The following is a 26,308-nucleotide window of genomic DNA, read 5'->3' as shown; positions in this document are numbered from 1 at the left end:
GTAACGCGCTTTGATACCTCCGGCACTGGCGTAATGAAACTACAGGGGGTCTCCCTGGTACGTGGAGGGGGCCCCTCCAGACTCAGTCAGGACTTCTCCAGACAGATTATTGTACTGAAGGGGCCATCTGAGCCCGTGCACAAGCAAAAATGTTCGCTATGTAAATCATACAACAACATGACATAAAATATGATACGCTTTTTTTGAACAGTGAAGAGAGTTTATTTCATTAACTTGAGGAAGCTTTGACATTAACACATCACATTATAGCACTGCACTGAGAAGTACTTATTGAAAGTGCAACTATTTAAGCATGAATCATTAGTGAACTACGAGGCAAGACAATTGTCATGTATGTTGCTCAGAATATTATAGAGCAACATTATAATCTATTAAATCTCACACAATAGTTTGGGGCACACCAGTAGGTGAGGGGGGGGGAAGCAAAGACACTGACACCAGAAGTGTGTGAAAAAGGCCGCTTTTATTGGAATCAGGTGCACGTATAACACATCCCCCTTGGCCTGTGCCGAACAAAACTACTGCTCACTAATTAACAACTGCCTAACAGCCCCCCACCCCCACCCCTAAATGTAAGCCCGAACATTGCAACAGTAATACAACAACATACGCTCATCAACCTGCCCCTCTACTAGATGCCCCTAATGACCTCCATGACCCCAACCCCCGCTACCATGCAGTCCCAGGCCTCCAGCCACACCACCCTATTTCCTTAGGACAGCGCCCCCACAACGCACCTGTTCCAGCGACAAAAAACACAACCTCAAACCTAAACAGTGCACCATCAACCAAAAAAGCCCCTCAGGACCATATCCCCGACCCCCCCCCCCGAAAAGGGAAACAACCCTCGGGCCTAAAAATGACGAAAAAACCTTGCTAAAGGGAGGGAGGGAGGGACAAAATTTTTCTGCGACCTGGCTGCTGTGTCACCGCACCACAAACGTGCGCGGTGACACAAAATGGCCGGCTATATAGCCCCCAGCCCAGATGAAGCCCAAAAGGAGCCCAAACCGCCCAACCAGCCCAAAAACGCCGCTACGGCGATACCCATGTGCCAAGCTTCCCCCTCCCCCCCCTCCCCTGGTGCCCCAAACTTCCCCGGGGGGGCGAGCCTCCCGTTGGTCGGCCACCCCCCCAAATCCCCATTGGGGCACACCAGTAGGTGAGGGGGGGGGAAGCAAAGACACTGACACCAGAAGTGTGTGAAAAAGGCCGCTTTTATTGGAATCAGGTGCACGTATAACACATCCCCCTTGGCCTGTGCCGAACAAAACTACTGCTCACTAATTAACAACTGCCTAACAGCCCCCCACCCCTAAATGTAAGCCCAAACATTGCAACAGTAATACAACAACATACGCTCATCAACCTGCCCCTCTACTAGATGCCCCTAATGACCTCCATGACCCCAACCCCCGCTACCATGCAGTCCCAGGCCTCCAGCCACACCACCCTATTTCCTTAGGACAGCCCCACTCGAAAGTCGCTTACGACTTTCGACCCCCCCCTTAGGACTCCTGTCTCCTGGGATACCTGACCACCCCCAGGGCCCCATCTAAAGCCTCCTTTAGCTGCACTATATACAGCTCCATGCCGTACCTGGACAGGTGGACCCCATCCTCCAAGAAGAAATAGTTTGCACCATAGCGCAACTCCGGGTGCTCCATCCTCCCCACCCCCTCCCTGGCGCAGAAAGCGCGCATCTCACGATTGATCTTCCTACGAGCCCTGTCTATGGCCCCTGGGCGCTCAGCTCCCCTCCACACCCGCCTGGGAATAAACTCCGACCATATGACATGGCAGCCCGCCCATTGCCTCCTGATTTCCTGCAGGTCCTGTCTCATTTGCTTGAGTAGCGCCAAACCCTTGCACTGCACCAAGTCGTTCTCGCCCAGGTGAATTACCACCACATCCGGGCACACCCCCCCTTTCACCAACGTGTTTAACAACGGCAATAACTCATGCCAACGCCTACCCCCTTTCCCCCTCCAATGACATCTATACAACCCCGGATCCAATCCCAAATTGAGCGCCTGATGCCTGTCCCACTCCGCTCGTTCTGCCCGCTTGACGAACGAATGTCCCACAATATACAAATTCAGGACAGCCACATCCGGCCCCGCCACAGCACCTGCAAAGACACATATATGAAAATCGGGAATCATTGCGACAACGCACCATCCGCCTCCCTCAACCGCACATACGTCCTGTAACAGTCCGATTTCCACCGACCCAGCCTCTGTATCTCTTCCTTACCCCAACCACTCCGTGCCGCCTCCGTCGCCGCCCCGATCCGAAAAGAATGCGTCCCGAACGCCAGGGGATCCTCCCCCATGACCCGCAGTGCCCGCCGCAAGACCCACAATGCTTGAGACGCCGTCACTCCTCCCCCCCACCCCGCCCAAAAACCTCCCCCTCCGTCACGCCACTTTCAGCCATCAACCTCCTGCCCCACACCGCCGGGCACACCCCCTCCCTGTCGCCCGGCCCCAGCACCACCCAAGTACCAACCCCCCGCTGGTCCGTCTTCGAGCGTCTCAAACACACTGCCACCTCCTGGGCCCGCACCTCCACCTCTCCCCACAACACCCCCCGCCTCCCCCTCGCGCCCAGCAGCTCCGACACTCGAAACGCCCCAAAGAAAAGCCATGACATCAATGTAGAGAAACGCACCGTCTCGCCCACATCCCTGCACACCTCTGGTAGCGCGCCAATCACTCCTGCCAGCAAAACCGCCGTGATGGGACGGTGCAGCCGCACCGTCGCCCCCCTCTCCCTCGCCCACCCCTCCAGCAGCCTGGTTCCCAGCTCCCCTGCCGACGGAGGGTAACCCCACCACATCTTCCCCATGAAAGCCACCGCCGACAACTTTCCCGCAATCGACACCCGCGACAAGCCCCTGTCCATGAGCGCCAGCATGAATCTTACCACCTGTTCCTCGCGCTGCCACCTGTCCCCACGCCGCACCGCACCTGACTGCAGGAATTCCTCCCATGCTAGCTCGTAAGCCTTCCACGTAGACACAGCCACCGACGTCTTCACCAACTGAAAGACCCGGCCTCGCCTACCGACCACAGTTCTTCCGGCACCGGCGTCCTGACTTCCTCCGCCGCCGTGGCTAGCCCATGGAACCTCTCCCACTGTGAACGAGACAAGGCATCAGCAATGTCATTGTCCACACCGGGAACGTGGCGAGCCTGAAACAGTATGTCATTTTCCAAGCACCGCAAGACAAACACCCGCATCAGTTTCAGTACCTGCGGATCCCGAGCCGACTGCCTGTTCACCACCTGCACGACGGCCATGTTGTCCACTCGAAAAAGCACCCTCTTGTGTGCCAACGCCCCTGCCCACACCGTGACCGCCACCACCAAGGGGAACAACTCCAGGAACGCAATGCTCCTCCCGCCCGCCTGCCAGTGGTCGGGCCACTGCTCCGCACACCATTTTCCCTCCCAGTACAGACCGAAACCTCCGACGCCCGCCGCATCCGAGTACATGGTGACCTCCCACTCCCAGTCCTCCGCCGGCGCCATCGGCACCCCATTGAAACGCTCCAAGAAAGCCCGCCACATGCGCAGGTCCTCCTTCATCCCTGCCGAGAGGCGCACATGGTGATGTGGCAATGGCAAACCCGACAGCGCCAGCCCCAGATGCCGGCAAAACGTCCGTCCGGCCCGCACCACGCGGCACGCAAAATTCAAATGTCCCAACAACACCTGTACGTCCCGCACCATCACCTTCCTCCTCGCCAACATGCCACCCACCAAACCCAACATCGCCACCCGTTTGTCTTCCGGCAGGCGTGCTTCCATGGCGACCGAGTCGAGCTCGATACCGAGAAAGGACAACACCGTACTGGGACCGCACGTCTTCTCTGGCGCCAAGGGAACCCCAAATTCCCCCATCAACCCGGCCAAACCATCCAGCAGCCGCTGACAGTCCGCCGCACCGGGCCGCCCCACCAGGAAGAAATCATCCAGATAGTGCGTCACTGACTCCGAGCCTGTGCGCCTGGAAAAAACCCACTGAATGAAGGAGCTGAACCGCTCAAACAGTGCGCATGAAATGGAACACCCCATCGGCAGCGCTTTATCCACAAAGATGAGACCTTGAAACTGGATCCCCAGCAACTGGTAATCCGCCGGGTGCACCGGAAGGAGTCGGAAGGCCGACTTGATGTCGCATTTTGCCAACAGCGCGCCCTGCCCCGCCGCCGCAACCAGACGTCGCGCCACGTCCACCGACGAATACGTCACAGACGCCAACTCCGCCGAAATGTACGCATTGACCGACTCCCCCTCCGGCCAGGACAAGTGCTGTATCAGTCGGAACTGCCCTTCCTCCTTCTTAGGCACCACCCCGATGGGGGAAATGATCAACCCTGGCAGCGGCGGCGCCGTGAAGGGGCCCGCCATCCGCCCTTCTCTGACCTCCTTGAACAGTTTCTCTCTCACTATGCCCTTGTGCGCGTTCACTGATTTCAGATTGTCCGCCCAGCGAGCAATCCGGGGACCTTCGTACCCCAACCGAAAACCCTCCCGAAAACCCCGGCGCAGCACTGCAGCATCCTCCACCCGCGGATACGCCGCCAACCAGGGCTCCATCCGCTCGATCCTAACCGGCGTACGAGCCTTTTCCCAGAGCCCCTGCTCCCCCCCCTCTACCCCCACCCCTCCCCCCGCCTGAACCCCCTCTGGCAAATCCACCTCCCTGCGGAGGCAGCTGGCCTGGGGGGCCCCCGGTGCCCCAACACCGCAGCACCGGATGGTTCCGTCCGCACGAAGAGCACTCATGCTGGAAACGGCACGCCGCCCGCCCGCAGGCACCCCTATTGAAATCCCAGCAGGCCCCGACCGCGGCCTGGCTGCCGGAGGCACCCTGACCCACCCCCCCACGGGTGGGGCGCGCCGCAAAGGGGGGGGACGCCAGCGGCAAACCGCTGGCCGTGTAGATGGTGCGGCCAAACTTGGCCCCTCCCATCGTCTGCTGGTATAGATCGGAATCCAGGTCCCCCCACTGGGCCTCCGGGTCCCCCGCCATGCGCGCCCGAAACTCCTCATCGTAGTGCGACCAAGCATACCCGCCGTATGTCACCTGCGCCCTCCGGACCACGTCCATGTATTTAAACAGCGCGACGCACCTGTCCGGGAATTTCTCGCAATACACGCTCGCGTAAATGAGGAACGCCGCAGACCAATTGTCCAGCGTCAGGGGAACCTTTGGGCGCCTAGCCAACTCCTGCTCCTCCTCTTTTGACCCTTCCTTCGATGTCAACTCCCTATGCAGCAGCTTCAAAATATCAATGTACTCCCCCTTCCAAATCTTCTCCTTCGTAGCCGCGGAAAGATGTGCCCCCAGCGGCTTGGTCAACCCCATGTACGGCAGCTTCCGCACCGGAATCACACAACTCTCCTTACTTCCCCCCGCCGCCTCCTTTCCGCCCGACGCCTTGTCGCCCGCCGCCTCAACCCCGCTTCCCGCGCCTGGCGCAGCCCCGCCCGACACCGCGCCTTCCGTACCGACCCCCGCGTCCTGTACATACCGTCCCCGCACCAGCCGCCACCCATCCTCCCCATCGCCCCCAGACCCCACGGACACCTGCACACAACGCCTCTTAGCGCTCCCCGCGCCGTCACCTGTCTTACCTGGCGTCAAGGTCGGCGTCCTTGCTGGATCCCGCCGCCTAACCAGTGGAGCCGAGGGGGCCGTCACTCTGGGTGCTTCCTGCCTTGCCGGCACCTGAAATACACTTCCAACACCATTACCAGCCCCCCCGTCCTCCCGAATCTCTCCCTCCTCCTCAGACTCACCATCCGCCGGCACCACACCACCCCGGCCCCCCAACTGGTGTTCCACCCGGCTCAAACCCGCTCTCTCACGACACACCCGCATTAAATCCATCAAGTCCACACTCCCCCTCCTATGCACCACACTCGCAGGCAACTCAGAAATAGTCGTGTCCATCCTTACTCCCCCACCCCCGGCGGCCGTAGAGACCCATCGGGGAGGGGCCGGCGGAGACGCGTCTCGCCTCCATTCGCCAAGTCCCTGAGCCAGGTCCCTCGCTGGAGCTCGGCCGTCCGCACCAAACAGAGCCGGCCCATCCACTCGGTGGGTGGGAGCCGCATGCTGCTCCCCCGAGCGCCTTACCAACAGCTCCTGCCAAGGAAAAAAGGTGGAGTCCAGCATGCCAGGGTAAAAACAACCCCCGTCGCCCCCCCACGCGCTGCCCCCTCAGCCAAACCCCCACCCCATCGCCGCACCCCTCCCCCATCCCGCCGAATGACCTCCGCGCCGCGACGGGACACTCCCTCCTCCTAGCTCCCAACCCCCTTCCCCTGCCCATCCCCCCGGACCGCCCCACCCCCCGAAACCCCAACTCGGCCCCACCCCCCCTCCACGCCCCACTCCCCCTGCCTCCCCCCAGGCCACGCCACTGCCCCCCGCACCCCCCCCAAAACTCGCCACCAGCCCGCCCGGACCCCCAACCCTGCTCCTGGCCCCCTCCTCAAACCCGCCCCTCCCACCTGCCCACCCCGACCCACCCCCCTCGCCGGTCGAGCCGCCGCCTCCCCTCACGCCTCCCAGCGCCTCCGACCCACCCCGCCCTCCACCCCGGCCCCTCTCCCCCCCCCGGCCCCCCTGCCCCGGCGACGACCGCCCCCTCGCCCCTACCCCCCCCTCCTCCGCCGATGACCCACTCCAGTCCAGCTCCGTGTCTTCCCCCCCCCCACCCCCCACCCCTTCCTCTTCCACATCTGTCTCCTCAATGAGCAGCGGCGAAACCGCCCCCCCCAGCCCTACCTCCACCAGCTCCCCGTGCTCCCCACTGCCACTTGGACCCTCCCCCCCCGCGGGCCCCGCCGCACTCTCATCCCCCCGACCCCCCCCCTCCAGTGCTCCCGCCCTCCCCAGCCAAAACTATCCGGGCACCACCCCCCTCCCCCACACCCCCCAGGCCACCCGGCCGTGCCTCCATCACTGCACCCACCTCCTCGCGTCCTCCCCCCACCCCCCCCTCCCCCCCTGTCACAAATACTAAAGGCCTCTTCCGCCCCGCCTGCCGGGCCTTCCGCGCCCCCCCCCTTCGCTTTTGCAGGAGCCTTTTCCGCCGCCCGGCCGCCCCCTTTCGCCCCCCCTGCCCCCCCCGCTGCACTGCCCGCGACCTCGGCGGGTCGCACGCCGCCACAGCTGCCGCGGCGCCGATGGCAGCGCGCCGCGGCGGCCTCACCTTGAATTCGGGCCGCATCAAGTCCATGCGGCCCGCTTCTTCCAAGAGCCGCAGCGCCTCCAACACACGCGGGTCCGTCGCCGCCATCGATTTTCTGCACGCCCCCTACCGCCGACACAGTTCACCGCTCCGCACACCGCCTGAGCACCCCACACGCCCACGCGTGACAAAACGGCTCGGAAAAACCGCGCACCGCCGCCACACAGTCCGCTGGGCCTCAACTCCCACGCCACAAAATTTTTCTGCGACCTGGCTGCTGTGTCACCGCACCACAAACGTGCGCGGTGACACAAAATGGCCGGCTATATAGCCCACAGCCCAGATGAAGCCCAAAAGGAGCCCAAACCGCCCAACCAGCCCAAAAACGCCGCTACGGCGATACCCATGTGCCAAGCTTCCCCCTCCCCCCCCCTCCCCTGGTGCCCCAAACTTCCCCGGGGGGGCGAGCCTCCCGTTGGTCGGCCACCCCCCCAAATCCCCATTTTTGTACAACTGGTATTCTGAACTCGCATACGTGGTAATGAAGAAAAAAAGTTTTGTTGAAATACAATTTAACCTTGCTCAGAATCACAGGATGTTGAGCTGATGCCAATACTCAAACCTGGTTGCCCAGTTCTGAAGTTGACAGCCATGGCCGTAACGCCACATCTTGTGTAGAGGGAAGTTGGCTGTGTAGAGGAAGACACATGAAAGCTCGGCTTGCTCAGGGCTCGAGGTTCCAATAGGACTGCTGAGGAGGTGCCGTGGCTCCAGAGGAGCTAGGTGAGGCAGTGCTAGGCTGAATAGGCCAATCTGCATTTGGAGTAGTGGGAGGAGTAGCACCTTCCCTGAGTAGGACTGTGCCTGCCCTCCACAATGCTGGCTCCGCCCTCCTGTGGTGTGTCTGGGGTCAGAGCCTGCACTAACAATGAGGGTTGTTGTGCACCTGAAAAGAGAGGAGTAAGTGCCCCCAGATCTGGTTTAGACCGGGCACAGAGCCCTGTGCCAGGGCAGACAAAGACTTGCGCTGGTATAAATATTGGGGCTGTAACCCCATGAAGTGTGCTGTGGTACCTGCTTGGAGCTGAAAGACTGCTGGGCATTAGGAGGAACCATCGTGGGACCCAGCTGCTGTTTCCTGGGGGTCCCTACGTGCTGACCTGGCTGTGCCCAGCTCTGCCCTAGGAAAATTTGGACTTAGCATCTCGAGGGCACTACATCTTCATTGCCTGAGACCAAGGAGGGGGGCTCCAACTTTGCCCGTGAAGGAGCACTCGTGTGGGTGGCAGCGCTGGTGGCCTACTCAGTGCAGGGTAGCATGTGCCTGGTGTACGTGCCCCAGGAGTGGGCTCCATCTGCCAAGGACGGCGGACACAGTGGCCAGAAAGCGGCGAAATCGACGGAGACTTTCGCACCGTGAAATTGCAGGGTCCAGGAAGCCAGGCGGCTGTTGCCTGGTTGTGGGCGGGGCCGAGGCCGCAAGCGGAAACAGCCCAGAATGACGGCCCAAATTCAGGCAACGTCCATACCTGGTTGGAGGCGGGGCTCTCGTAGTGGTGAGGAGAGCCCTGCGTGTTGCCAAGTCTGTTGGGGTAGCGGGATTGGGTTGAAGCCTCACAGGCTCACCGGACCCCGCAGAAGAAGGACCGGAGCCTTGCAGGCTCCCTTCTGCCATTTACCGCCTGTCTCCCACGACTGATCTGAGGAGAGTAGAGGCACCAGTTAGTGGGGCTGAGCTTCTTGCATCTAGCTCCGGTTGCTGTGAGGGCAGGAGCATTACCCTCATGGGCAGAGACAGAGGAGGGGGAACAAGATGTCGGGTTCCCTCCCCCATCGGGTACCCCGACTGGCCGGGGTCGCTTTTGTGTTGCTGTGAGTTTGGGGGCAAGGATCAGTGTTTGCAGCTGCACCGCCATGTCACGGGAAGATACTTGAGAGAGACCCAGTTAGGAGAAGCCCTAACTTTTGGACAAAGGGCATTGCGGGGAATCCCAAGGCGGGCCCCCGAGGTTAAAGCCAGTCGGCCTGATGGTCACCCCCTATGTTTAAGTGAGGCCTGAGGTGATATGGTCTAGGGATCACCTAGGGTGCAGTTTCATCCCTAAGAGGGGTCTGCTATGTTTATGGAATATGCACTGCGCTACGGCTGATGATTTTTTTACATAATATGCTTCTCTCAGTAAGGCCATGATGTATGCCTAATGTGTATATGCTTAGTGCCTCTTGCCAGTACTTACTGGTTGTTTTATTTTCACTACCTGTGAGTTCTAATGGCTTTTACAGTGGCCCGATTGGCCCTGTAATGTATATAATCCACTGTAAAATCATACCTAGTGCCAGGTGTCACACTGTATATATGTGATTACGTTCTAATGTGCTTTATGAGTAATACAAAGGCTATTTTTGATATAACCTTGTGTGTAGTTTCTTTTGTGGTGGGCCAAGTGTGTCATTGCTGTGTGAGTGTTTTGAGCAGACGCTTTACACTTTACCTCTGGGATAAGCCTGACTGCTCTGCCAAGCTACCAAAGGGGTGAGCAGGGATTATCTTTGGTGTGTAACTCCCTTGGCCTGACTAGAGTGGTGGTTTCTACCTGGTTTCTGCACATAACCTAGCCAACCAGAAATCCTATTTTTAACATTTTCTTTTTAACATTTTCATTTCTATTTTAAATATACATCATTAAAGAAACAACTTATGGTAAAACAATTACCATCCTCCCAACCATCAACATATATATTTCCTCACACTCACAAATCACACACACCATCCATACTTAAGCATTTCAATCTTACCTACATCTTCTAAAAAACATCAAATGTGTATAGACATAGCAGGAATGTCCTTATCCCATACTCTCACCAATAACTTTGATGACTTATTTGCACACAAAACACAACAATTTACAAACATTTCTCATAGCGCCATCTTGTTTTGTATCTTGACCTGCATATTGTATCCTATTTTCTCCTCTTGTTACACATATGTAAAATAAATTTTGTATTGATCATGCATTCTTTAGAAGCGGTATTCCAAAGGCCATATCGCTGGTGCCAATGCACGTTTCGGTGTTGGTGATCAGCCAACCATCGACCTTCTTCAGGTCACACAGATATGATCTATGAATCAATAACCGTTCAGAACATAGCAAGGAGGGAGGAAAACAAAGTGGCCATAATATGGAATCAAGAATTGATATATATATGTGAAGTTAAATGTAGAGATATATAGTTATTTATGGTTATTATAGTTACTTTGATGATACTTTCATTTAGAATACCTCTTTACATTCAGTTATGTCATGGTGGTTTGTTTGGGAAGAAGATGGCGAGGTAATATGTATAATGAACCCGTAAAATGAATTTAGTTTAGTATGAAACATGTATCTGTCTTAATTACATATGTTATGGAAAGGCATGGATGCATATACTTAAAAGTCACTATCTTTACAGAGCAACGATGTGCCACCCTTCTGACGGACAATGGCATTCTTCCGGCTTTGGCGAAGCTCCTGAAGGGGGACGCAAGAAGGGCTCAGAAGGCAGCTCAAGTACTGGCCGAGCTGGCCAAGAATGGTAAACTGGAATATTGTACTTGAATGTTTTCTATTTTATTTATTGCATGCTCAGTGAGACGAATTCCTTTAATTAAATTCAGTTTACAGGCTTCCCTAAAGGCTCTACCAAAGATGTCAGACTACAGTTTCATGCACCTGCCATCTTATCAGAGGATATTGTTTGTACTGACCGAAAAAAAACACCCTGGGGATATAAAACCAACCTTCACAGATAAAGGCAATGGTTCAAATTTAGGGTGGCTGAAAAATGTGACAAGTGTGCAGTAAATAGATAGTAATGCATTTATTATATTCTACTGATTTACAATGAAGTGTTGTTATCACATATGAAAAGTGCTTGTGTTGTATTCCCAATCGGGTCATACTGTAACACAGCAGAGAAATAACAAGCCTCATTACGACCAGCACGAAGCTAATTGTAACTCTGCAAACATAAATATTCTGCAATGTATACCTCAATCAGGTGTACAACACTCTAAGTCAACACAGCACATCTTGGCTGTGCTAAAGTAGCTATCCAGTGAAAGGTATTCCAAAAGGTTTGAAAACCCAGTAAATTGTCATCAAACAAAAGGACATTCCGTAATTCTAATATTTAGTGATTGTTGATGATATAACATCAGGTTCTAAGACAAACTTTTTTCTTTTCACTGAATGACCCCTTCAGTGTGATTAAGATTCTGTGTATTACAGCAGATTCAGCACATCGCTCTAAATGACGGTCTGTGAGTTATGTTAAGTTTGTTGTACTGTGCAACAAGCTGGTAGGTCTGCTCAGCACAGATGACAGTGTGACCTGCAATTCTCAGGTTTGAATTCTACAGAGGACTCCGCAGTCTTTCATCCATCTGGGGTCCAGTACCATGGAACAGGATAACAAAACTTACCGTTTATGTTGCTGTTAAGTAGCCTTAGTAAGTGCAATATGACAAAGAGTATTATGTTTTCTATTCTTGCATGACTGGATGATAAGTGCCACACCAAATTTAAAAATAGGGTGAACTTCCTGAGTGGCAGAAATTATTTTTGGCTGCCAGTCGTCAGATGTGGAGCAGAAGCAGACTAGACCGTTGCAAAAAGGATATTTTACCTTGCAAGAAAGTTTGGTTAATTACTTAGTGCTGGTAAAAGGTATCTTGAAAATGAAGGAATGGTCATGAAAATACAAGCTGACTGACCTGCAGGGAAGTTGAAGCTCTCTTCACAGCCTGGCATCTCTTTGGCATTTCATTGATTTTATCCCACCAGCACCAGATTTTCGGAGGCATTAACCCATTGCTTTCCATCCTAAATTCACTACTGGCACACCCACCTTTTTTCTAGTTCCTAGGCCTTTAAGAGCACCTCCTGTATATCGATCTGTCCTACCTGACAGATGTATTGATCTGCAGTGCAGTGGCCACATTTTCAAATTCTTTAGGGTACTACAGATGACAGGGTTGTAGTTCTAGAGAACAGTTTTCAGTTTCTTGGCTGCAAAGCAATTGAGAAACAAAGGCAATAAATGAGTTTTGACCTCTGGTGTGCCCCTAATAACATATGCTCTGAATCTGCTTACTCCATTCTATTATTCAAAAGATATGGTAATCTTTAATATTAGGAGAAGCTATGTTCTTATTGCTAGAGGACCACAGCATGAACGGCCACCCTTAAATGTCTGAGTAACTAAAAACTGAGTTACGCCTTCATTAACTACTAAGGTACATATATAAGTACATTTTTGCAGAAGTAAGGACAACTCATGTGAAAATGGTTGAAGGGTATCAGTAGCTGTTTAGGATGGCAAACCTTGCACACAAGACTAGTGATTTCCACTGAACTCCATTAATAGTTTGGAGTATGCCTCGCATGCCTAAGCTGATTTAGGAAGGTCCAAATAATTGGTTTTTATGTCTACAGGATCATCTTAAACAAACTACTGCATATTGAATGGCATGGTAATACATATTTTATTCGTATTTCCCAATTAAAATACCATAATGTTTGAAAATGTATACAAAGTTCATAGAAAATATTACAAACTAATTCTATGTTAAATTATGAATGCAATACTTTACATTATATACTTATTAAATAGTAAAGTTATTTCACCCGAGTATGTACTGTGTTGCTGTATAAGCATAAGATGGAATAAAATTCCTTTCATCATAAGATGTTACAAAAACTTTCAAACTCCTACTATTTTGAAATTAAGTGCTCTCTGCTCATGTGTATCCTACATTATTTTGTGTTGCAGTAATCATTTTATTACATTTGTGTTCAGTTGTTTTCTATACCATTTATTCCACAGCAGACGTATCCAAAATAAGGTCAGAAAGACCAGGCCCTGCCTTATTTTAAGGACTACAAATGATTATGTAAATGAATTCCATTCTGGTTGTTTGAGTGCTAAATTATCTTTTACGAAAATCTGGCGTAATCCAATCGGCTGAACATCGATTAAACCGTCCAGGATCTATAGAAAGCAGATATCCCAAAAATGAATGCTAAACAAGTTTCCATTCTGCTCTTAGCCTACTGATACATGGAATAATATACCCACTGCTTTATATTCCAAAGATAATGCAAGTCTCCAAAAAGCTGAATGACCATGCAGAGGCACAATTCCGAAGGCTTGTAACTGTGACTTGCAATATCCTTTTAAATACAAAATTGCGGTAATGTTACCATATGTAATAAGTGGACCACCCACTCCAAGTGGAATAGCCTATCTTTCGGTCTTACATACGTTCTGTGTTAGGGAAAAGTGCACCGGTGTGTGTGTTTTCCCAATGTGGTGAGGGTACTGCTCTTTTTAGGGCTCGGCTATGTCCCATCTCTTCTTCTGTTTCCCCCACTCTGTAGAATAGCTGATTTACCTACTTTTTGTCTGGAGGATTTCTGTTCTTCTATCCTTCTATAGCTCCACATCAGGGAGCACCATTTTTATGTTTTTGTTTCAGCACTTCAAGAGTGAGTGTGTGCTTTCTTACTCCATCTCCCTATCCTGTGTACTGCTTCTCCCTCACACCCCTGCCCCCTCTGGTTTGCTCCCCCAAACTCATCATTGCTTCCACCACCCTTCCATGTCCTGCTCGGCTTTCTTTTCCTGCCTTTTATTATTCGAACCCCCTCACCTGGTCCCTCACTTGCTCCTCCACCCCTTTCAATCGATCAATCAATCAATGGATTTGTAAAGAGCGGCTAATCACTCGGGAGGGTATACAGGCGCTGTGAAAGAGGCCGCTGCCAAGAGATCAGTTGAACAGCAAGTTCTTGAGTGCATTCCTGAATTGCAGAAGAGAGGTAGAGGTTCAGATGTGCAGAGGTAGGAAGTTCCAGGATTTCGCCAAGAGGGAGAAGAAGGAGCATCCTCTACTGTTGCTCCATCGAATGCAAAATGGTGGGCGAAGGCAGGGATGCAGATCCCAGGTGTCTAGAGAGCTGATGAAAGTTCATGCATCAGTTGATGTAGGCTGGACCTTGGTTGTGCAAGGCCTTGCAGGTGTGGAACAACATCTTAAATTGGTATCTCCTCTGTACATGGAGGCAGTGGAGTTTCCTGAGGTGAGGGGCAATGTGTGTCCTGTTGGGTAGGTTGAGGATGAGTCTGGCTGCGGAGTTTTGAATGGTCTGAAGTTCCTTCAGGAGGTGAGAGGGGATTTCTGTGTAGAGTGCGTTGCCGTAGTCCATACAGCTGGTGATTTGGGCCTTGGTGACGGTGCGTCTGGTGTTGATGGGGAGCCACTTCTTGCATTTGTTCCTGCCGCTCGGCAACATTTACTTTCCCTCCTCCCATCTGGTCCTCCACTACTTTCCAGTTGCTCCATCTTGGTTTTGTTTAATTGTTTTTATGTGGGGGGGGAGCCTGCCAACTACAATTTTCTGTCAGGCTGTTCTTTTCTGATTAGTCTGTCTTTTAATTTACTGCTCCATGGTGGGTGTCTGCTATCTTGAAGTGGTAATTTAAAAAGTAAAAATGGCCACCACAGCATCATGAGACACATGTGCACATGCGTGGTGATACAGGTTCATGTGCATGTCAATCACGCTTGGGTTGATGTATAATCATCACATGCATGTTTATTCATCACCATGTTGAAGCTTCCTTTTTAGGTCTCGCCTATTCTATCCCGTAGGGATGGATAGGCGTGATTATAGTAAACGATCCGAAAAGTCCACCTAGCTGCAGATCGCGTAAATTTCATGTGAGCCAGGCGCATGCACATCGAACTTCGCACACCCACACCATTGCCAGTCATATCCCACACCATTTGTCTGAGCCTCAGCATCAGACTTCAAAGGAAGCCGCTCTCGCGCCACGCAATGCCGAGAGCTTGTTTTTTTGCGCTCTTTTGTTTATTTCCGTTTTCATATCTTTTCTCTCCCCCAGTTATGCCCCCCTAGCTCATATCCCCCTCCTCCTTTGCCTGTCCATTCTCTATTGCATCTTCTTCCTCCATCATCGGGTTTTATTCCCTTTTGTCCCTAACTTCTCAATTCTCTCTACCTGTTTCTTTGTTTCCCTCAGTTTCCATCACCGGTGTTCCCTCTCTCGCTCTCTCCTTAGTTCTCCATTATAACTCACTGTTGTTTTGTCCCCGTGCTTCCTTTCTCGGTTGTCTTAGTTCTGCCTTACCTATTCTTTCCTTGTACTCAGTTTTCACAGTTTTCTTTCTTTCGTTCTTTTCCTCAGTATACCTCCTCTGTGACCCCTTCGCTCTTTCTTTCGTTTTTACGTCGTATCTGCCCCCACAGCCTCTTTCTTTTATCTTTGTTGTTCTCCGCCCTTCACCCTCTTCCATCTGTCGACGCCCCTCTTCTACATCACATGCCGCGCGCCACCCTCATGTTCTACACATACACACACACAAACACACGACATCACCATGCTAAACAAACATACTCTTTCCAAATAAACTGTGTCAGCAGTTTCCATCACCGGTGTTCGCTCTCTCGCTCTCTCCTTAGTTCTCCATTGTAACTCACTGTTGTTTTGTCCCCGTGCTCCCTTTCTTGGTTGTCATAGTGCTGCCTTACCTATTCTTTCCTTTCACTCAGTCTTCAGTTTTCTTTCTTTCTTTCTTTCTTTCTTTCTTTCTTTCTTTCTTTCTTTCTTTCTTTCTTTCTTTCTTTCTTTCTTTCCCTCAGTATACCTCCTCTGTGACCCCTTTGCTCTTTCTTTCATTTTCCCGTCGTATCTGCCCCCACAGCCTCTTACTTTTATCTTTGTTGTTCTCCACCCTCCACCCTCTTCCATCTGTCGACGGCCCTCTTCTACATCACATACCGCGCGCCACCCTCGTGTTATACACATTCACACACACAAACACATAACATCACCTCGCTAAACAAACATTCTCTTTCCAAATAAACTGTGGCAGCAGTGGGGCGGGGCTTCCAGGATGGCCAAGTGGGGGGCAGGAAACAGATGTCACCCTCGCGCACTACTCTGGGAGGTAACCGAGCCCAGCCTGCAGGGATGCAATCTATCCTCGCCCCCTGCTCTCATGACTTCACCCCTGGCAGATGTTTGAGTTTGGACATGGTGTTTCTGTGGATGTTGCACATGCCCAGTACTGCCTCACGCAGCACCCTCCCTACCACCCAGAGCTGCACGTGCTGTGCCCCAATAGGACAAGTGACAATAGGCGAGTATATTCAGAATTCAGATTGCACTATTTACCCGAGGTGATAATGTCATGAGTTAAGGGTCTATAGGTATTATTAGCCCAAATAACTTTTTACTATTTAAAAAACCTGACTCTACCACTCTACTGCCCTCACTCAACCTCCCTCACTCTACCACTCTAACGCCTTCACTCTACCACTCTACTGCCCTCACTCTACCGCTCTACCCCCCTCACTCTACCACCCTCACTCTATCACTCTACCGCCCTCACTCTACCACTCTACCGCCCTCAATCTACTGCCCTCACTCTACCACTCTACCGCCCTCATGCCCTCACTCTACCGCCCTCACTCTACCACTCTGCCGCCCTCACTCTACCACCCTCACTCTACCACTTTACCGCCCTCACTCTACCACTCTACCGCCCTCACTCTACCACTCTACCACCCTCACTCTACCACCCTCACTCTACCACTCTACCGCCCTCACTCTACTGCCCTCACTCTACAACTCTACCGCCCTCACTCTACCCCTCTACCGCCCTCACTCTACCACTCTACTGCCCTCACTCTACCGCCCTCACTCTACCACTCACAGCCCCTCACCCTCACACCCTCACCCTCACACACCCTCACCCCCATCACCCTCACCCCTGTCACCCTCACCCCTGTCACCCTCCCTCACCCTCACACCCCCTCACACCCCCTCACCCTCACACTCCCACACACTCACACCCCCACACGCTCACAACCCCACACCCTCACCCTCACAACCCCACACACTCCCCGTCACACACCCTCACTCTCACACACCCTCACCCTCACACCCCTTCACCCTCACACCCCCACACCCTCACACCCCCTCACCCTCACACACACCCTCACCATCACACACCCTCACCCTCACACCCCCTCACACTCACACCCTCACACACCCTCACCCTCACACACCACCACCCACCCTCACCCTCACACACCCTCACTGACCCTCACACCCTCAACCTCACCCCCTCTCACCCTCACACACCCTCACTCACCCTCTCACCCTCACACCCCCTCACCCCCTCACCCTCACACACCCTAACACACCCTCTCACCCTCACACACCCTCACCCTCACACCCCCTCACCCTCACACCCTCACACCCCCTCACCCTCACAACCCCTCACCCCCACACCCCCTCACCCTCACCCACCCTCACACCCTCACCCTCACACCCTCATCCTCACACCCTCTCACCCTCACACCCTCTCACCCTCACAACCCTCTCACCCTCACAACCCCTCACCCTCACACACCGTCACCCTCACACACCCTCACACACCCTTGGCAGCATAGCATAACAAAACATAGAATAGCATAACAAAACACAGCATAGCATAACAAAAAAAGCATAGGATAGCAAAACATACCATAGTATAACAAAACAAAGCATAGCATAACATAAAAAAGCATAGGAATACAAAACATACCATAGTATAACAAAACATAGCATAGCATAACAAAACATAGCAGAACACAACATAGCATAACATAACAAAACATAGCATAACATAACAAAACAAAGCTTAGCATAACAAAACATAGAAAAACACAACAAAACATAGCATAGCATAACAAAACACAAACATAGCATAGCATAACAAAACACAACAAAACATAGGATACATAACACAACATAGCTTAGCAAAGCATAGCAAAACATAGCATAGCTTAACAAAACACAACAAAACATAGCATAGCAGAACAAAACACAACATAGCATAGCATAACAAAACAAAGCTTAGCATAGCATAACAAAACATAGCATAACAAAGCATAGCATAGCATAACAAAACATACCATAACAAAACATAGCATAGCCAAACAAAGTATAGCATAATAAAACACAACAAAACATAGCATAGCATAACAAAACATAGCATAGCATAGCATAACAAAGCATAGCAAAACACAACAAAACATAGCATAGCATAACACAACAAAACATAGCATAGCAGAACAAAACAAAGCATTGGATAGCAAAACTAAGCATAGCATAACAAAACATAGCATAACATAACAAAACATAGCATAACAAAACACAAAAACACATAGCATAACAAAACATAGTAAAACACAACAAAACATAGCATAGCTTAACCCCTTAAGTGCGGTGCACGTTCAGCGGACGTCGCGTGCACTACCTCGGTAGTGCTGCGCACGTCCGCTGAACGTTCCGGCTCCGCCCACGCAATAGCAGCGAAGGTGTTAACAAAACACAACCAAACATAGCATAGCAAAACAAAACATAGAATAGCATAGCAAAACATAGCATACCAAACACAACAAAACATAGCATAGCATAACAAACATAGCATAGCAAAACAAACCATAGCATAATAAAACACAACAAAACATAGCATAGCATAACATAACATAACATAGCATAGCATAGCATAGCATAACAAAGCATAGCATAGCAAAACATAGCATAGCATAACAAAACACAGCATAGCATAAGAAAACACAGCATAGCATAACAAATCAAAACATAGCATAGCATAACAAAACTAAACATAGGATAGGAAAACAAAACATAGCATAGCATACAGCATCACTAAGCACCACCACAGCATCACTCAGGGGCACCACAACATCACTATGCGCTACCACAACCTCACTGAAGGCCACAGCATCACTTGTTCGCCATCACAACATCACTCAATGCCACCACAGCATCAATCTCTGCAACCATTCAACAACACCTGGTTCAAATATATTCTCTCAATGTTTCAAGCTTTATTACAAATGTAACAAAAAGATATTAATATTTCACTTCTGTTCTTGGATTATCGTCACAATAAAATACACTGAACATAATCTTCACAAAAGTTATTTACAAAAGTTTAAGCTATTGCCATTATAAATTACAATAACTTTTATTTAAGTATTAATTATTTAAAAAAACTTAAAAGCTATTGTTATTTGTAATATCAATACATGTCAGTCACGTAAATACACATGTATCACAAATGCTATAGGTGTCACATTTGCGAAAGTTATGACTATTGGCATTGTAAATGACAAAGCTATTAATTTCGCTATTTTCAAAAACAAAACATAAATAAAAAATGTGTCATTTACAAGACCAATAGCTCAAACTTTCCTAATGCGAGACCTATTGCATTGTAAATGCTTGTTTCTGCTGATGCTTTACAATATCAGCAATAACTATTTTGCTTCTTTTCCCGAAGTTGACCAGCATCAGTAGAAGGCACTGGCAATGGCAAAAGAAGACAAGGCCTAATGGCTTTTAGGAACTATTGTGAAGCTGGGGGGGGTGACTCATATCAGTGAGAGGCTGTGGTTCAATTCCAGTCACATCCTCTTCTGCCACAAGAGGCAGCTGGGCTGGTGCCAGCATTTGTGACTTGACGCGCTGCAAGGAGAAAGAAAATCCGTACAGAGATCCTTGCTCCCATGGCACAGAAAGCCACATACGTGTTACTCTGTTTTACAGAGCGTTTGAAACAGTGTTCCTTTTTGGGACAGTTATATAGATGCAAGAACTTTCCTAAGGGAGATTCTCCAGGAGCCTCCTCCAGTGGCAACTATTAAAATGCAAGAGAGGGTTTTGATATGTGCTGTCCATTTTTACCTTAATCAACATTTTCGCCTCCTCAATAATTAGTAGATCCAAGAAGAGCATACAGTGCTTGTTCATCATCTTTGGCCAGTTATTGAACGTGAGCGGGCATTAGATGGATGTGTCACACGTAATGGTTCCCCGATCTAACACCACCATGTGTTTGAATGTTTGCTTTGGAGTTGGTTTACCAGAGCTTATAATTTACTTTTGATTGATTTTGATCGAGGGTTTTTTTGTTGAATAGCTCTTTGTGGGTTTGACAACAAACTAGATTCTTGAAATTGTTTGGCATATGCTTCCTACATATCCAAACTTCTAATTTTCCCTGATAAATACACATGGTATAATGCAAATGTAAACCATTGTCCGATTAGATGGTTGAGAGTATGGAGTCATGGGTCTTGACAATCTTTTGACAATTCCAGATTATATTTGCAAATAGAACATTTTAATTCAGTGTATCTTAATACTAAGGGATTTGACAGTCAGGAAGCAACGACACCATGTGTATCCCAGAGACCTGCGTGCTGATAAAGGCATTCTCCAGCAAAGTACTACTACAGATCAAAAAGCAACAAAAAAACTTTCAGTTTTTCAGGGGATTGTTGTCCCTTGTTTACATAACAAGTTTGGGAATTTGCATTTAGAAGCTAAGAAGCTCCCATACAGATTTGGAAGATTTGTTGAATTCTAGTGGTCATGGTGATCTGAGCATCTCCATTCACGTCAGACACACTTTAATGTCTTCTTTAACATTTCCATCGATAGTGACTCTGTTTACAAGCCTAGTCCAGCTCTTCAGCTAGAAGCCATGGGAGCTATAAATAATGACGTAATATTAATAGTAATATGTGTGACATGTCTGGGATGTGGGACCTTGGTAAAGGCTGTAGTAGTAATAGTACTTTTTTTTTTTGTAAAGCGCGTTGGCTACTCAGGGGCGTCCCAGCGCTATAGGGAGCTGGAGCTGATTCAGAGAGGAGGGAGGGGGAGGCGGAGTGGGGTTTTAGGCCGAGGTTTTGCTGAATAGCCAGGTTTTAAGGGTTTTCCGGAAGGTGAGGAGGTTAGGTTCGGATCTGATGTGGAGAGGGAGGGAGTTCCAGATCCTAGCTAGATTGTAGGAGAGCGATCGACCACCACATCTGGCCTTCCTGATGCGTGGTACTGAGGCGAGGTAAGAGGTCGCAGATCTGAGAGAACGGGTGGGCTGATATGCTTTCAAAAGGGGAGAGTTGATGGGGGGGCCTGTTCCCCAATAAGAGCGATGTGCAATGCACATGCTCTTGAATTCGATTCTGGCTCTCACCGGGAGCCAGTGAAGGTCTCTCAGTCTTGTTCTTACTGAGGTTCGGCGAGGAATGTTCAGGAGGATTCTTGCCGCACAGTTTTGAATAACCTGGAGTCTGTTGAGTGTGAATTGGGGAGCTCCAAGGTACAGAGCGTTACCACAATCGAGGCGGGAGAGGATCAATCCTTGAACCATAATTCGTCTCGAGTGGAATGGGAGGAGGGGAAGAATTTTCCGAAGCAGTCTCATCAACCCAAAGCAAGTGGCAGCTAGCTTGGAAGCCTGATGGTTGAAGGTGAGGGTGTGGTCAAGCCAGATGCCCAGGCTCTTGATTTGCTCCTTGGTTTGCGGGGGGTTGCCTAAACAGAGAGGCCAGATGGGGTCGATGGTTTTTGCGATGTTGTTTCCAAGGAGCATTATCTCTGTTTTGTCCCCGTTAAGTTTGAGGCAGGAGCCGGACATCCAGGTGGCGACTGCTTCCAGGCATTTGTGTAGGCTGTGATGAGAGTTCAGGGGGGGTCCAATGATACCACTAGCTGCGTGTCGTCCGCATAAGAGACGATCTTCACACCAAATGGGCGGACGACATCAGCTAGGGGACGCAGGTAGACATTAAAAAGGGTGGGGCTCAGGGAGGAGCCCTGAGGTACTCCACAATTAAGAGGTCTACTGGCAGAGGAGAAGTCCTTCTCAAAAACCCTGAAGGATCTGTCAGTCAGGAAAGATCTCATCCAGCTGAGAGCGGTCCCTGACAGTCCTATTCCCTCAAGACGATGGAGCAGGATATTATGATTAACAGTGTCGAAGGCGGCACTTAGGTCGAGTAGGACGATGGCCGTGGATCCACCATCGTCCAGGATCCTTCGTGCCTCCTCCGTCACTGCAATCAGTGCCGTCTCCGTTCCGTGACGGGGCCTAAAGCCGGTCTGGGAAAGATCTAGGATGTTATTGATTTCTGGGAAGTCGGTGAGAACGGAGTTGACATGCTTCTCGAGGAGTTTGCTGAGCCATGGTAAGAGGGAGATGGGGCGGTAGTTAGCAGGGTTAGATTGGTCAAGATTAGGTTTTTTTAACAGGGCTCTGACCATTGCTCTTTTCCATAAAAGAGGGACAATGCCAGTTTGGAGAGAGGAATTGAGCAGGTCTAAGATGGTGGGCGAGATCAGATGTGTGATCTGGGTGAGAGTACTGGGGTGTGCTGGGTCAGTGGGTGATCCAGATTTAACCTGTCCCATAAGTTTCTCCAACTTGGTAAGGTCTAAAGGGGGAAAGCTGTTGAGATTGTACTTAGAATTTCAGTGGCATGGTTGGGGTTGGAACCTTAAAAATGCTGTAATATTAATAGTAATAGTAACTTCAGTGGCATGTCTTGGATTGGGACCTTAAAAAGGATGTAATTATAATAATATTTTCAATGGCACGTACAGGACTGGGACCTTAAGAAAGCTGTAAATGTTTGGAACCTTAAAAGTGTAATAGTAATAATATTTTCGGTAGTATTCCTTTAAAAAAAAGGAGTTTGCCGTATACAATGACAGGGGCTGCCCCAAAAAACACCACGAGATATGGAAGTGGTGGGCAGAATATAAGGGAATAGAATTGGCACCGCTTCATCAAAACCTGCAATTTCTGGACGATGAAATTCGGGCTTTTCATCTGTACGGTTGTACCGCACTACTCTGGCTGATTATGGATGCTGCAACTGAGATGTGTTAACTCTGCTACCCACACTGTTCCTGTGGGGAGGTTAAGGGAGGGGTTGGGGAGAAATCAGTAGAACTGTTTTATTTTTTGATTTTCATGTGACCCACCGGCCATGTTGTACTATACACATATATTTCAATAAAATGTGTTTACAAAAAAAAGTGCAGACTACAAGCTAATGTCAGAAGCTGCATAACGTAGGAAGATCAAGCATAAAGAAAAGGCCTGCACCTGCAGAGCACCAACACACAATTTTGCTGACTAGTTTGGTCCTCTTTATGCTACAACTTTACAAGTGCAGTCAGTACGACTGGAGTAATGCTGCTTTTTAATTACTTCCTAGGTCCTATCCCACTTATTTCCAAAACATTTTTTAATCCCTACAAAGGAAAACTGAACCCGTTCATTTATAGGAATTACATATGCAAATCCTTGCATCTGAAAGATTTCTAAAATAAAGCATATCACAATAATGTCATTAGCACTGCTTGTGAAATACACCTTTGACCACTGAGTAATTTTAAGTTAATATAAGTACAATCTACTCAAGTGCCAGGAAAGTCTGTTATACCACTGAAATCCATTTCTTGCCGCTCACCTGCCGATGTTGCTGTCCTGTCCCTATGACATATAGGGGACACATCCTGGTCCTACGAATCTATCTGAAGCTCTGCTGGAGTTGTGGTCTGCTGCCGGGACAGCCCCTTATACCAAGGGCTTGTTACTCAGCTATTGACACAGCTCCCCATCCTTGTGGCCTTCTACTACATTTATAACTGGTGCTATGTTGGAAGGGACCGTGCTGCCAGCATGGCCCATTACAAGCAGCAGATCTTTCATTTGCATCAGTCCACTGAAGCTTGTCTCCCACCCCTCTTTTTAAGTTCAATAAAAGTTTATTAATCATAGCGTAAAGTAAGAATACATAATACAACAAAAGAAATATGGGGGAATAAGGGAGGGGAAAAGGGAAAGCTCAGGAACAATAGTCCGAGTTCATTATATCATTGGAGAAACCATAATAAACTCATCATGGGTATTAAAAAGTTAAAAAATAAATGAAAAAAAGGATATAATAGTTATACAATAAAGGCAAATGCCAAATGCATTTGAGGTTATTCAGTGAAATGTTGTAACAAATAAAGGGAATGAAAACAGGGTATCAAGGAGGTTTGGAAACCTCTTGCTGAGCAGGTCGTGGACAAAAGGAACGAGTTGTACACTTATCTAAATACAACTTAACAGGGAGCCATCAATCTGCACGTTTAGCTGCCAACTGGGCAGGGAAAACAAAAGCATTGTCAAGTCTGTGATTATGGCAAACATTATACCACCAGGCTTTGAAAGTAATGTGAGAGGAAGACTTCCAATTAATAGTAATCTGTTGAAATGCAACAGCCAATAGTAAATCAACGATACGAACAAAGAGATCGGTCTCATCCCAGCAAGGAGAAAGACTACCCAAAAAGATATGGGTAGGAGAGAAGGGAATACAAGTAGAAAAAATAACATTAATTTGTGCCCAAACTTGTAACCAAAATGCATGCACATTCTTGCAGAGGAACAGCATATGAAACAAAGTGGCATTAGGTAAGGAGCAAGACCAACATAAATCTGGGGTGGCAGGGAATCGCTTGTGGAGTGTGGAAGGAGTGTGAAGTAATCGGTTATATATGAAAAATATAGATTGTGTCAAGGATGCCGCCCTAGAAGTTTTACGAACCTTTGTCCAAATCTTGTCCCAGAGAGAGATTGGCCATGATGTGGAAAGGTCATTTTCCCAATGCTCCTCCACCTTGGACTTAGGTCTGGGAAGTGCATGTGCATGAAGATGCTTGTAAACAACAGAAGCTTTGGGAAGAGATCATAGGACAGAATGCAGTTGAAGAGTAAGATTAGGCGAAATGGGAGCAGGGGACGCCCTAGAAAGTCTCGTGTAGGTTTCCATGACCGTTGCTTTAAGGAGGAGATATTTGGGAGCAAAGGAGAGGGACAAATCAAAGGTGGAACAAAGGGTGTGGAAAGGTAAAAAGGTAGAACGAGAGAACAGCTGCGATATCCAAAACAAACCCTTGGATCTCCAAGATTTCCAATAAAAGGGTTTACCTCGGATTAGGAGGTGTTTATTATGCCAAATAGTGGATGAAAGGAAGTTGGCAACACTCGCAGGGGAAGGAGGATTAGAGGATAAGAGGAGTTTGACAGTAAATTTATGGATGGGAGTAGGAATTGAGGAGGGTTTGCGGGAAAAATAAATATATTCAGCAAAAGAGAAAGGGGACAGAAAGAGGCGTTCAACCTTAATCCACAAAGGGCAGGGGGAATCAGGGTCCTGTAACCAAAAGGAGGCTTGGCGCAGCAAAAAAGCCTTATGGTAAGCCGGGAAGTCCGGAAAATTGACTCCCCCTTCAGAAGCAGGGCGGATGAGTCTAGCAAGGGGCATTCTGGGTTTTTTGTTATGCCATAGAAAGGAGGATAAGACTGAATTAATTTTCTTTAAAAATTTGGCTGGGATAGAAATTGGAAGATTGGAGAGGGTATATAGAACAATGGGGGATAACATTATCTTAATAGTGTCTAAGCGACCCCACCAAGACAGGTAAAGAGGATGCCACTTGGCAGTGAGATCAGATAGTTTCTGAACGCATTTAGTAAGGCAGAGAGAAACAGTGTCAGGGATGGAAGGGGTGATGTGCAATCCTAAATATTTAATGTAGGAAGGGCTCCAGGTAAAATTGGAGGCGCTAAAGTCAGGTTTAAAGGTAAATTTCGTCAGGGGAAGAATCTCGCATTTATCATTATTTAGCTTATAACCAGAAATTGAGGAGTAATTCCGTACTTCTTCCAAGAAAGCAGGGATGGATACCATGGGGTTCGAGACGAAGAGTAAAATATCATCTGCGTAAGCAGCTAATTTGATGGAGGAGTCAGTGGTCTGAAAGCCGTAAATGTTGGGGTTTTGGCGTAGTCTGGATAGAAAGGGTTCTAAAGCAAGATTGAAAAGAAAAGGTGAGAGGGGGCAACCTTGGCGGACACCTCTACCAAGGTCAAAGTAAGAGGAAATTTGACCATTAGCGTAAACTGCAGCTCGAGGACGAGAATATAACAGTGAGATTAGGGAAATAAATTTAGGGCCAAACCCGAACCATCCGAGAATATGGAAAAGATAAGGCCATTCGACCCTGTCAAACGCTTTCTCAGCGTCTAGGGCTATCGCTGCGAGGGAATGCTGGAGATGGGATGATTTTGATAAAATATTAAAT

General features: G+C 49.4%; 1 protein-coding gene across 1 annotated transcript in view; it reads left to right on the top strand.

The window, feature by feature from the left end:
- The window catches only part of LOC144753418 (rap1 GTPase-GDP dissociation stimulator 1-like), a 591,335-nt gene that overhangs the window by 316,311 nt on the left and 248,716 nt on the right, over positions 1–26,308 (top strand). The window contains exon 3 of the mRNA XM_078641113.1: positions 10,688–10,810. Within this exon, the coding sequence (XP_078497239.1) occupies positions 10,688–10,810 (123 nt within the window). The remainder of the gene's footprint in view (positions 1–10,687; positions 10,811–26,308) is intronic.

Source organism: Lissotriton helveticus, chromosome 5_1 (assembly GCF_964261635.1).
Source record: "Lissotriton helveticus chromosome 5_1, aLisHel1.1, whole genome shotgun sequence".
NCBI lineage: Eukaryota > Metazoa > Chordata > Amphibia > Caudata > Salamandridae > Lissotriton > Lissotriton helveticus.
Note: the sequence above shows the minus strand (reverse complement) of the source record. Positions and strands in the feature narration are given on the sequence as shown.